General features: G+C 45.6%; 1 protein-coding gene across 1 annotated transcript in view; it reads right to left on the minus strand.

Moving 5' to 3' along the window:
- The window catches only part of LOC124716672, a 380414-nt gene that overhangs the window by 78439 nt on the left and 289095 nt on the right, over window positions 1-12880 (minus strand). Inside the window, exon 5 of the mRNA XM_047243209.1 lies at window positions 5840-5993. Coding sequence (XP_047099165.1) covers window positions 5840-5993 — 154 coding nt within the window. The remainder of the gene's footprint in view (window positions 1-5839; window positions 5994-12880) is intronic.

The following is a 12880-nucleotide window of genomic DNA, read 5'->3' on the forward strand; positions in this document are numbered from 1 at the left end:
AGTGGAAAAACGTTGTGTGGAGTGACGAATTACGGAACAGAATGTGGCGATCCGACGGCAGGGTGTGGGTAGGGCGAATGCCCAGTGGACATCATCTGCCAGCGTGTGTAGCGCTAACATTAAAATTCGGAGGCGGTGGTGTTATGGTGTGGTCGTGTTCTTCATGGAAGAGGCTTGCACCCCTTGTTGTTTTGCGTGGCACTATCACAGCACAGCCCTACATTGATGTTTTAAGCACCTTCTTGCTTCCCACTGTTGAAGAGCAATTCAGGAATGGCGATAGCAACTTTCAACACGATCCAGCACCTGTTCATAATGCATGGCCTATGGCGGAGTGGTTACACCACCGTAACATCCCTGTAATCGACTGGCCTGCACAGAATCCTGACGTGAATCCTATAGAACACCTTTGGAATGTTTTGGAACGCCGACTCCGTGACAGGCCTCACCGACCGACATCGATACCTCTTCTCATAGCAGCACTCTGTGAAGAATGGGCTGCGATTCGCCAAGAAACCTTCCAGCACCTGACTGAACGTACGTCTGCGGGAGCGGAAGCTGTCATCAAGGCTAAGGGTGGGCCAACACCACATTGAATTCCAGCATTACCGATGGACGGCGCCACGAACTTGTGACCGAATAGTTTTGATCACATAGTGTAGATGGTCTACAGAAGCCAGATGTACTTGAAGGAAATATCATAGAAATGGAAGAGAACGTAAAGGAATATGAGGTGGAAGAAACACCGCCCCGGGAGTGGACGAAATTCCCTCAGAACTACTGATAACCTTCGGAGAGCCGGTCATGACAAAACTCCTCCATCTAGTGTGCAAGACACGTGAGAAGAAGAATATAATAATTCCAGTTCCAAAGAAAGCATGTAAGTCATTTTCAGCCACGTGTCCGGATACTTTTGATCACATAGTGTATGTCGGAGCTAAGTGAATTCCAAAGTGGCCAAACTGTTCGTGCTGAAATGGTGGATGCTTCTGGAACCACCGTAGCTGAAGTTCCAAGAGGCACTGTATGGAAGACTTATACAAGCAGAAAAACATTACCAGTTACGTCACAACGCGTTCGAAATCATGTCTTGAGCGATAGTGACAGTTTGTCACTAAAAAGATCGTGACGAAAAATAAGAATACGGCACCTGCATCAGCCAATACAGAACTAAATGTGACACTCGCAAACCCTGCCAGCGCCAAAGTAACACGATGGGGGCTCCATAAGCAGGGGATTTCAGGGCCAGCTGGAATTCCAACAGCACACACCACTGACGCGAATATCTGGAACAGGAAAACACGGTGCCGAAGCCATAGAAGCTGGAATTAGGAGCACTGGAAGAGAGTCATTTTAGTCTTCTTGCACACTGTTTGCAGATTTTGGCCAAGATTGCATCCGAAGAGCGAAACATGGCGAGGGTTCAGTGATGGTTTGGACAGCCGTTTCGTGATATTCCAGAGGCCCCATGGGTACTCCTCTCCAAGATCAGATTACTACAAAGGATTACGTGACCGTTTTGGCTGATCAGATCCATCCTATGGTACAATGTTTGTTCCCCAATGGTGATGCTGTGAAAATGAGCGTACGGTATTGTGAGCCGGGAGTCCTCTATTGGAGGAAATTGTGCCGCCAAGGGCAGGTACTCATTGCATTCGACGCCACATTGGGCGACTTGCGCGTCGGAGATGGGGATGAAATGATGAAGACAACACCATTCGCTGAGCGGATAAAATCTCCTGCCCCAGCCGGGAATCGAACTCGGGCCCCTTGGCGTGGTGATGCTGTGTTCTAAGACGACAGGGCCCTTGTTCACGCTGCTCACATCCTCCAGGCCTGCCTTTGTGAGGACGAGGATGAATGATCACATTTTCCTTCGCCTCCATAGTCACCAGATCTCAGTATTACTGAGCCTTTCTGGTCTACATTAAGAGAACGGTGTGTGATCGCTATCCATTTCCATCATTGTTACCTTCGCTTGCCACTATGTTGTAGCATGGCATAAGACTCCCTCGAGAGCGGTTTTTTGAGTCTCATGAGGCTTTGGCTTGATGCAGCCAGAGATGAATTCGTCTCATGTGCCAATCTACATCCTCAGTTATTTGCTGGTTGAATTGCAGTCTCAGTCTTCCTCTACAGTTTTTTCCCTTACAGCTCCCTATTACTGTGGAAGTTATTCCGTGATGTCTTAACAGATATTCTACGATTCTGTCGCTTCTTCTAGTCAATGTTTCCCCCCTTCCTTTCCTCACAGATTCTAAAGAGAACGACGGCCGCTGTGGCCGAGCGGTTCTAGGCGCTTCAGTTCGGAACCGCGCTGCTGCCACGGTCGCAGGTTCGAATCCTGTCTCGGGCATAGATGTGTGTGATGTCCTTAGGTTAGTTAGGTTTAAGTAGTTCTAATTTCTAGGGGACTGATTACTTCAGATGTTAAGTCCCACAGTGCTCAGAGCCATTTGAACCATTTCTAAAGAGAAATTCCTCATTTCTTACCTTATGTGCACCTTATCTGAAATCCTCCCATTGTTCCCTCTTCCGATTTTTCCCACAGTGCATGTTTCACTACCAAGCAGTGCTGTGTTCCAAACGTGTGTTCTCAGAAATTTCTTCCTCGAAGTAAGACCTGTGTTCGATACGAGCAGATTTCTCTTGATCGGGAATGCCTTTTTGCCTGTGCTAGTCTGCTTTTAATATCCTCTTCGCTCCGTCCGTCATAGGTTATTTCGCTGCCTAGGCAGCAGAATTTCTCAACGTCATCTCGAGTGAAGCTATTCTAGGAGCGCTCTCAACATACAACCTTGAGCAATAGGTTAGAAAACCAACTCGAGATGGGAACATATTAGATATCGTGGCGACAAACAGACGTGATCTTTTTGAGGAAGTTAATCTAGAAGAAGGTATTAGCGACCACAATGTCGTTGTGGCTTCTATGTCAGTGGAAGTTGCAAAAAAAAAAAAGCCAAAGAAACAGCGTAGAGTTTTCTTGTTTGGGAAAGCTGGTACATTTAGCGACCGCGAGAGCGTTACAAATCTCATTGAATGTTAGAAGTGGGATACACTTGCAGATAGAGGACGCGCTAAACGAAAGGGGGTGCTCATTAAATTCCGAAACCCTTTCTTCGTCGAAGATGTAGAGCATATATTATTACCACCAACTTTCAAAACGCGCAATGATCAACATTCAAAGATAAGGGCAATTAGAGTTGGTACTGAGGCGTTCAGACAGTCGTATTTCCCTCGCGCGATCCGCGAGTGGAACAGAGGGTGGGAAATATGACTTTGGCGCGAATTGTGCCCTCCGCCACACACCACTTGGTGGCTAGCGGAGTATATATGCACATGAACTTCGTGTTCACCAAACCTGATGTTAAGTTTCTCGCTGTTCTCATTTCTGCTACTTCTGATTACTTTGCTTTCGTCAGGACCTACACTACTGGCCATTAAAATTGCTACCACGAAGATGACGTGCTACAGAAGCGAAATCTAACCGACAGGAAGAAAATGCTGTGATATGCAAATGATTAGCTATTCAGAGCATTCACACAAGGTTGGCGCCGGTGGCGACACCCAACGTGCTGACATGAGGAACGTTTCCAACCGATTTCTCATACACTAACAGCAGTTGACCGGCGTTGCCTGGTGAAACGTCGTTGTGATGCCTCGTGTGAGGAGGAGAAATGCGTACCATCACGTTTCCGACTTTGATAAAGGTCGGATTGTAGCCTATCGCGATTGCGGTTTATCGTATCGCGATATTGCTGCTCACGTTGGTCGAAATCCAATGACTGTTAGCAGAATGTGGAATCGGTGGGTTCAGGAGGGTAATACGGAACGCCGTGCTGGATCCCAACGGCCTCGTATCACTAGCAGTCGAGATGACAGGCATCTTATCCGCATGGCTGTAACGGATCGTGCAGCCACGTCTCGATCCCTGAGTCAACAGATGGGGACGCTTGCCAGAGCCGGCCGGTGTGGCCAAGCGGGTCTAGGCGCTACAGTCTGGAACCGCGCGACCGCTACGGTCGCCGGTTCTAATCCTGCCTCGGGCATGGATGTCTGTGATGTCCTTAGGTTACTTATGTTTAACTAGTTCTAAGTTCTAGGGGACTGATGACCGCAGCAGTTAAGTCCCATAGTGCTCAGAGCCATTTGAACCATTTGAACGCTTGCAAGACAACAACCATCTGCACGAACAGTTAGACGACGTTTGCAGCAGCATGGATTATCAGCTCGGAGACCACGGCTGCGGTTACCCTTCACGCTGCATCACAGACAGGAGCGCCTGCGATGGTGTACTCAACTACGAACCTGGGTGCAAAAATGGCAAAACGTCATTTTTTTGGATGAATGTAGGTTCTGTTTACAGCATCATGATGGTCGCATCCGTGTCTGGCGACATCGCTGTGAACGCACTTTGGAAGCGTGTATTCGTCATCGCCATACTGGCGTATCACCCAGCGTGATTGTATGGGAAGCCACTGGTTACACGTCTCGGTCACCTCTTGTTCGCATTGACGGCACTTTGAACAGTGGACGTTACATTTCAGATGTGTTACGACCCATGGCTCTACCCTTCATTCGATCCCCGCGAAATCCTGCATTTCAGCAGGATAATGCACGACTGCATGTTGCAGGTCCTGTACGGGCCTTTCTGGATACAGGAAATGTTCGACTGCTGCCCTGGCCAGCACATTCTCCATATGTCTCACCAATTGAAAACGTCTGGTCAATGGTGGCCGAGCAACTGGCTCGTCACAATACGCCAGTCACTACTCTTGATGAACTGTGGTATCGTGTTGAAGCTGCATGGGCAGCTGTACCTGTACAGGCCATCCAAGCTCTGTTTGACTCAATGCCCAGGTGTATCAAGGCCGTTATTACGGCCAGAGGTAGTTGTTCTGGGTACTGATTTTTCAGGATTTATGCACCCAAATTGCGTGAAAATGTAATCACATGTCAGTTGTAGTATAATATATTTGTCCAATGAATACCCGTTTATCATCTGCATTTCTTATTCGTGTAGTAATTTTAATGGCCAGTAGTGTAACATGTTTTTCTTTGACTTATACCTCGCCCAGCTTCCGAGTGAGCGAGCAGAGAGACTAAAGCTACAGCAGTCTCATACGTTATTTTAAACACGAGGGCTGCACCACTGTGGTTCGGGTCAACAGGATGCACAAGGGCGTGAGATATTGCTGGCGGCAAAGAGCTCTGCATGAACTGATTATAATTTCGTGTGGCTCAATAGCCTGGTGGGAGTAAGTCTTTCTATTGGCCACAACTTCGGTGACTAGCGTGTCTCCAACCTGCCCAAGCAATACTACCGAGAAAAGGGGACCTGCAGCTTAATGTGGAGTCCCATCCACGATTCCTGGTGAATCTTTTCATCACTGAGCGGCGAAGCCCGAAAAATTTCCATGATTCGACCAGGATTCAGTCCCGCAGGCTCTCGGTTTCGATGTGCGCGCTCTACCATTAGACTACCGTGCCCACGTCTGAATGAACAGAATTGGATAAATATACAATCCATCTCGAGACGACTGGAAGCTGCTTTCAATGCCAACAGTTTTTCTACATCATATTGTTTCCACATTTTTGTCCACTCCCTGTATATAGCGTTAGCCATATCTGGTTTGTGAAGTTGCGCGGAAGTGCTTATTATTCGATTGTCCAAGCGCGTAGTTACAGCGGATGCCACGTTTGACGTTTGCAGGATGCTGTCATTAAGGTAGTTTTAATGGCCAGTACTGTATACAAGTAAACACGGCCAAATTTGTAACTTTCTCCGACTTAATGACTAGCCGTATAGACGGGCGGAGAGCGGGCGCTGCTTGCTTACCGGGACGACGCCGGTCTGGTGGGGGGAGACGTCGCGACGACTGGTGGCGTCGTGTGGAGCGGCGACGCTGGGGCTGAGGGCGGGGGCGTCGGGTCCGCCCCCTCGCCTGTGGGTGGAGTCCCCTCAGAGCCGGCGTGTGTAGGCGGCACCGCACCTGCAAACATCCCAGCGATAGACTTTGAGGCTAGCTCAGCTACCGGGGGCCGACGAAATAATAAAAATACAGTTTTAAACATGGCTGTTTCTTGGCAACCGTATACAATTTTCAAAAATAGGAATTATACAGTCAGGTCAGTTGCAAATAAGTGTTGTCGGACAATTGACTTGCGTTTCGACACCTATTAAGGGTATCTTCATCAGAATGAAATTTTGAGGAATCGTAAAATTACATTGCAAGAAAGCAATGGTCAGAATTTATAGCAGCTATGTTCAAGTCAAAAATGAAATGAAGTACGTTTAAGCCTTATGACGTAAAAATTTCATTCTGATGACACTTTTAGCAGGTGTCGAATCCTAGGTGAATTGTACCAAAACAGTTATTTGCAATGGGTTGGCTATATAATTCCAACGTTTGAATCATAATGGTTTATTAAAACTTAGAGCACACAATTTTTATCGACATAATTTTTCACTGGGTCCGCCGTTGCACACGTTTTCCAATAAACACTGAAAAGAGAGAAAGGTGTCTGGTAGCGTAGCAATGCAAGTCTGCTCCGCTTGCTTCACCTGCTGATCGGAGATGAATCGAAGGCCTTATGAATAACACTAATGAAATGACATACACATAAAATCATATCTGTATGAGACCAGCAAAAGTCTCTGAAAATGTGTCATTTCATTTGTAGAAGTACCTGCACCTGGATTTCAGGCTGGATCCCTCACTAACATTCGTTGCTGAGGCACTATTCCAGAATATGGCGAGCCTCGGCAATTATGTTCGTATGTATGGGGAAATTTAAGTAGACCGTGGTGGAAGTGAGAATTTGGATCGAGGAGGGAGGCATGCCAGGGTAATTCGTCCAGTTGGGTGAACCGCTGGGCGAAGGTGGCTTAGTGGCTAACACACCTGCCTAGTAACCAGGAGACCCGCGTTCGATTCCCGGGCTTGGTACAAATTTCCACTCGCTGCTTCAGTCTACAAACATGAAAACTTTTAAGTTATGTTCAAATGGACCGTCTCCAGTGATTATGTAATTACAGATCGTACTTCATCGGGTTGTTTTGTAAACCATTTCGCGCACACATTGTGAAAATGGAGACTGTTTTGTATGATATCGTATGGAAAACCACAACTAACCCACATACAGTTTGCCGTATTATCAACAGTCACTCCATTCTTATTCCGAACTTAGCCAGCGAACTGTTCAACATAGGCGTCAGTTGCGGCTGTAGCTGCTCACCCCTCTCTTTCCTCATCCTTAACGCCCGTTCCATCATTTCTGATCTGTTCAGTCCGCTGGTAAACACTGCACTGAGACAAATCTTTGTCCTCAAATCGTGCTGAAAGTCTTCTATGAATTTCCGGTCGTGGAAACGGATTACGGAACGCTGTTTTCCTAGGACGCAATAACTGACTGGAGTGATTATCTTTCCGTCACCACAACGCAAAATGGAATTTCACGTTGAAGATGTCGTTCACACAGGAGAATCGTACAAACATACCGTCATTCGACCATCGAACAGACTCCCTTATGGACGGCATAGTAATAAGCACCCCTGGCGTAGATAAACAACTAAAAGATTTGAAAGCAAATAAATCACCGTGTCCGGACGGAATCCCAATTCGATTTTACAAAGACTACTTTATGGTGCTGGTCCACTACCAAGCTTGCATTTATCGTGCATCCGTCGCGCAAGTACCAAGAAACTGGGAAAAAGCGCATGTGACTCCAGTATACATGGTGATTCACGAAGATATGCAAATATTTTAATATTATAATAGAAGTATGAAAATCATTTTCACAGCATCGGGCACACCATACAAATGCTGCATTTTCACATTTGCCTCTGTACCATTACAATATGAACCCAACAGAAGTGATCTGGAGCCAAGTTAAGGGATTTGGACCGAGAAACACCAAGACTGTTAAGCTGCCAGACGTACTGGAACTAACGCACGCAGCCGTTTCACACGTCACAGCCGAACGTTGGCGGGATACAGAACGGCACGCCATAAAAGGGAAGAGAACGTGAGATCTGCAATGGCTTCGTGGATTCTGTTGTTGACCGACACGTAGTGAACGTAGCAGATGACAGTTCCAGTACTGAAATGTATTTCTCGGATTCGGATAAGAAAAGAGCTAAGAGATTACCAGACGACTGACTGTAAGTAATACCTTCAGTGGCTTCAGTATTCAACAGTACGGTGAAATCCCTGCAATATGCTCTTACATCACATATAGCTAGCTCAGAAAAATTACTCTGTGTTATATATATAATGAGCGAGGTTTCTACGGCTGCCACCGCCTCTCGCATCTCAATCTCCATCGTTCACGGTCATTCCAGTCGCCTTCATTAAATCCTCTCGCCGCCATTGCTTCGTTGAATTCGTCTTTCCAGCATCTCGCAAGTCTACCGCGCTTTCTTCTTTGATGTGGAGTCCATTGCCGTACCCGTTTTGTCCATCTTGTGTCTGGCATGTATGTAGTCTAGGATTGTGCTTTTGACATTCATAACCTCTCTGATCCTATCATTTCTAATATGGTCAAGTCTGGAGTACCCACAACTCCGCCTCCAGAAATCCATCTCGACAGCCAGCAGGCGATCTTTCTGCCTCTGAGTTGGTTCCCACAACTCTGCACCATATATTGTGATACTTTCAATAATTGTGTGGTAGGTGGTATGTTTTGTTATGCGCGTTATGTTTTTGTTCCAGAGAATACCATTTAGTTGTTTTATGGCTCGCTTTCCCTGGCATATTTGATTGTTTATTGTTTACATCATCCATACTTCTACCATTGGACGACAGTGTCACTCCCAAGTACTTAAAATTACGACACCCTGTGTTTAAAATAGGAATTTTCATTACTCTTGTTTGTAATTAGAATACTGTGTCAGGAGAGAACGAGTGCATTTTACGCTTTCCATCTGGCCACCTAAAAAGCGCGCGGTAGTGCTGGAGTTTTTCCGAGTATTATTTCATTCTCTTTAAAAACTGAATGACATTCGAAGCTGTATTGTTTTCTTGCCCGTCTCTTTTTACCTCTGAACTGCTCACATCATTGCAGGTTAGTTGAATTGCTGGTTGGCCAGTGGTGTTCAAGTTTAAAGCTGTTGTCCCCCACGTCATCGCTCAGTCTATGTGCGTGTAACACAGCATAAAAGGTATCCTTGTGACCGTACTTGACTGATCTGGACAGCAAACGCGGAAGAATACATGGCGTAATGATTACATCAGGTTTATTCTTATGATGAACAGAGTATACTGTATTATTTCCACCAATAACCGAGCAGTGGCGCAGCGATCGGTACTTTTGACTTGATACTTTGTACTACGTATATTATTTTTGAAACAACCTGTATTTTTGTTTGTGTGAAAGAGAAACGAAAATTATTTCATAAGTAACCGCCGTAACTGTTAATAAATTTATACCACTATGAGACAAGATATTCAAAAATGACTGCGCTTGCCTATAGAACCATGATTGTCGCGAGGCGTGCACCTGTTCGTCCGAATCTAGTGGCTAGCGTTGCTGCCTCTGGATCACGGAGTCCCAGGTTCGATTCCCGGCCGGGTTGGGGATTTTCTCTGCCCGGGGACTGGGTGTTTGTGTTGTCCTCATCATTTCATCATCATCATCATCATCATCATCATCATCATCATCATTCGTGAAAGTTGTTAAGTTGGATTGAGTTAAACATTGGACTGTGTAAAAATTGGGACTTTGTACAGGCGCTGATGGCCACGCAGTTGAGCGCCCCACAAACCAATCATCATCAACACCACCACCACCACCACCACCACCACCACTTTCGTCCGAAGACAATCGACGGTCACAAATGTCTTCTTTTTTCAGCGCCCAAAAAATGAGGAAATCGTGTGGGGAGAGGGAGAGGGGGAGAGGGAGAGGGAGAGAGAGAGAGAGAGAGAGAGAGAGAGAGAGAGAGAGAGTCACGCGTCATCAAGGTGGTTCCGGGAACCCTGCGGAAGTTTCCCTGGGAAGTCCTTACACATCCTCCATAGAGTTACGATCTCTCTTCAAGCGATACACGTATTTTTGGAGCCCTAAGAGCGACATTCGTGGCCGTCAATTTGCTTCGGACGAATAGGCGCACGCCTGGATCCAGTCATGATTCCGTAGGCAACCACAAACATGTTTCCATGAAGGCATTGCCCATCTTCTCTTACAGTGGGATAGATGTATTAATAGTTACGAAGATTGCTTTTGAAATAATAAACAGTTTCGTTACTTTTTCCCAGCTGTATAGTTTTCATTTGATTGCCGCTGGTGCGTAAATGATGTCCGAACAGGTCTCGGTACTGACCGACCGCCGTGTCATCCTCAGCTCACAGGAGTCACCAGATGCGGATATGGAGGGTCATGTGGTCAGCACACCGCTGTCCCGGCCGTATGTCCGTTTTCGTGACCGTAGCCGCAACTTAATCAAGTAGCTTCTCAGTTTGTCTTACAAGGGCTGAGTGCACCCCGCTTGCCAACAGCGCTCGGCAGACCGGCCGGTCACCTTCAAAGTTCTAGCCAAACCGGACAGCGCTTAACTTCGGCGATCTGACGTAAATCAGTGTTACCAACTGCAACAAGGCCAATGGGACATAAATGATTCGTACACAAAAAATTGTGAAGGTATTTTTTCCAGCTGTTTCGTTTCATGTTACTACCTCTGGTACATAAATGTTTTGTATACAAAAAATTGAGAAGGGATTCTGAAACGACTGAACTGAGCTTCTCCACAGATCACTGCAAAAAAATTATGCCAGAAATTAGAAAACAAATACTTTATTAAGAACATTGCAAGTGCCATACCGGAGAACTGGCTGGTTGTAAGTCTCAATAGGGAAGTTTTTACGGGTTGATCCTTGCAAGCCGGCCGGTGTGGCCGAGCGGTTCTAGGCGCTTCAGTCTGAAACCGCGCGACCGCTACGGTCGCAGGTTCGAATCCTGCCTCGGGCATGGATGTGTGTGCTGTCCTTAGGTTAGTTAGGTTTAAGTAGTTCTAAGTTCTAGGGGACTGATGACCTCAGATGTTAAGTCCCATAGTGCTCAAAGCCATTTGAACCATTTGATCCATCTAAGAAGAAAACAGCAACCAGCCGGTGTTAACAATGCTATTTATTCACACAAATAGCGCTGTTACCAGTTTCCCCCCCTACAGGTTCGTCTTCAGTTCACGCTTATATTAGATTTGCTGTTGTTTACGTTAGTTGTTGACTGTTTTTTCTCCCAATAACTAATATAAACAACAAACAATGTAATATAAATGTGAAAGGCCATATGAAGATAAACCTGTCTGTTCGAAACTGGTGTCGGTGTTATTTGTGTGAAGAAATAGCATTGTTAACAGCCGCGCGTGGTAGCCGTGCGGTCTCAGGCGCCTTGCCACGGTTCGCGCGAATCCTCCCGTCGGAGGTTCGAGTCCTCCCTTGGGCATGGGTGTGTGTGTTGTCCTTAGTGTAAGTTAGTTTAAGTTAGAGTAAGTTGTGTGTAAGCCTAGTGACAGATGGCCTCAGCAGTTTGGTCCCATAGAACTCACCACAAATTTCCAAATTTTTCCATTGTTAACAGCGTTTGGTTCCTGTTTTCTTCTGCTGGTTGCTGTTTTCTTTTTTGCAACGGTCAACTTGTAGTCTGTACAGCTCCATAGTCTCAAAAATATTAGCTCTTGACAAAATATCAGGAGGAAAGTTTATGTTCCAAGTGCCATTAATACTGACGCACTAAGTTTTATTTGTGATTAAAAAAGTACAGAAATACAGCATTAGGTTTTAACTAATACAACTGTAGTCAACAAAAGTCGCTTCTCATAAATTGTGAAACTCCAGAGGGAAGCACTGCTTGAGAAAAAAAAGACTATCCACCATCTACTAACGCATGTTTGAGAGACTCCCTCAGTGGTTTGGCACCTGGGTGAAGTGCAGGGGCATGCGCCGTAGTACCGCGGACGTGATAGCACTCAACACGAGTTTTGTGAAGAAAAATGTCACTTAGAACCTTTACCATTTCCGCTCTTCCTATGACAGCAGGCAGAGTGGATCTGGAGCCGTCCAAGTAGGATTGGAACGAGGGAAAATAACCGCTCCTGTCCGTGACTGAACCCACGACCACCATAGTCGGAGTCTATTGTTCCAGTCGCTACACCAGCGTATCGTTATGAAATTATTTACATTGCGTCTCGTAATATGTAATTGTAATATTAATATGTGCACATAGAAAATTGAAGTATCGATTTTTAATATTAATTATACAAGAATACAAGTGAAACTGATGCAATTCGAAAGGAACTTTGCCATAGATGTGGAAAAAAACTCATGTGTGTACAGAGCCGTTGGGAGAGGTGAGAAAAGTTTTCCTCATTCTCTCACACTGTTACCAGCTTCTACCTCGCGCACCGATCAGTTGCCATGGTAGGGATTACACACAAAAGTAACAGTGTATTGGAAAATCGCCATCTAGGAACGTTCATGTTTAAATGTTGCAGCTACAACGCCACAAGTGGAAGGTCGAAGTTGTACCGAAGGCTTCGAGGGCAACACAAATGCACGTAATGTTGCTTACTAGCGACGGTTTCTCGCTTACCTTTGTCTAAGAGTATACGAAATTCTGTTCACATGGCACCATTAGTACAAAATTTGAAGTAAGTTCCTGATTTTCAATTTATTCGTTTTGAATAGCTGCGACTTACTTTATTATATAGAAGCTATATTTGTATTAGGCTATGACTCGAAGCGAAACACTAACGGATTGTACTGGCAGATGTAGACTTAGTCAAAGTAAAAGGAATAATGTGGACATTGATAATGATTATTCTACTGTCAATTTGAAAGGTATACTTAAATGCGCACTAAACGTAATTCCAGATAATTTT

This window comes from Schistocerca piceifrons, chromosome 9, assembly GCF_021461385.2.
Source record: "Schistocerca piceifrons isolate TAMUIC-IGC-003096 chromosome 9, iqSchPice1.1, whole genome shotgun sequence".
Classification (NCBI taxonomy): Eukaryota; Metazoa; Arthropoda; class Insecta; order Orthoptera; family Acrididae; genus Schistocerca; species Schistocerca piceifrons.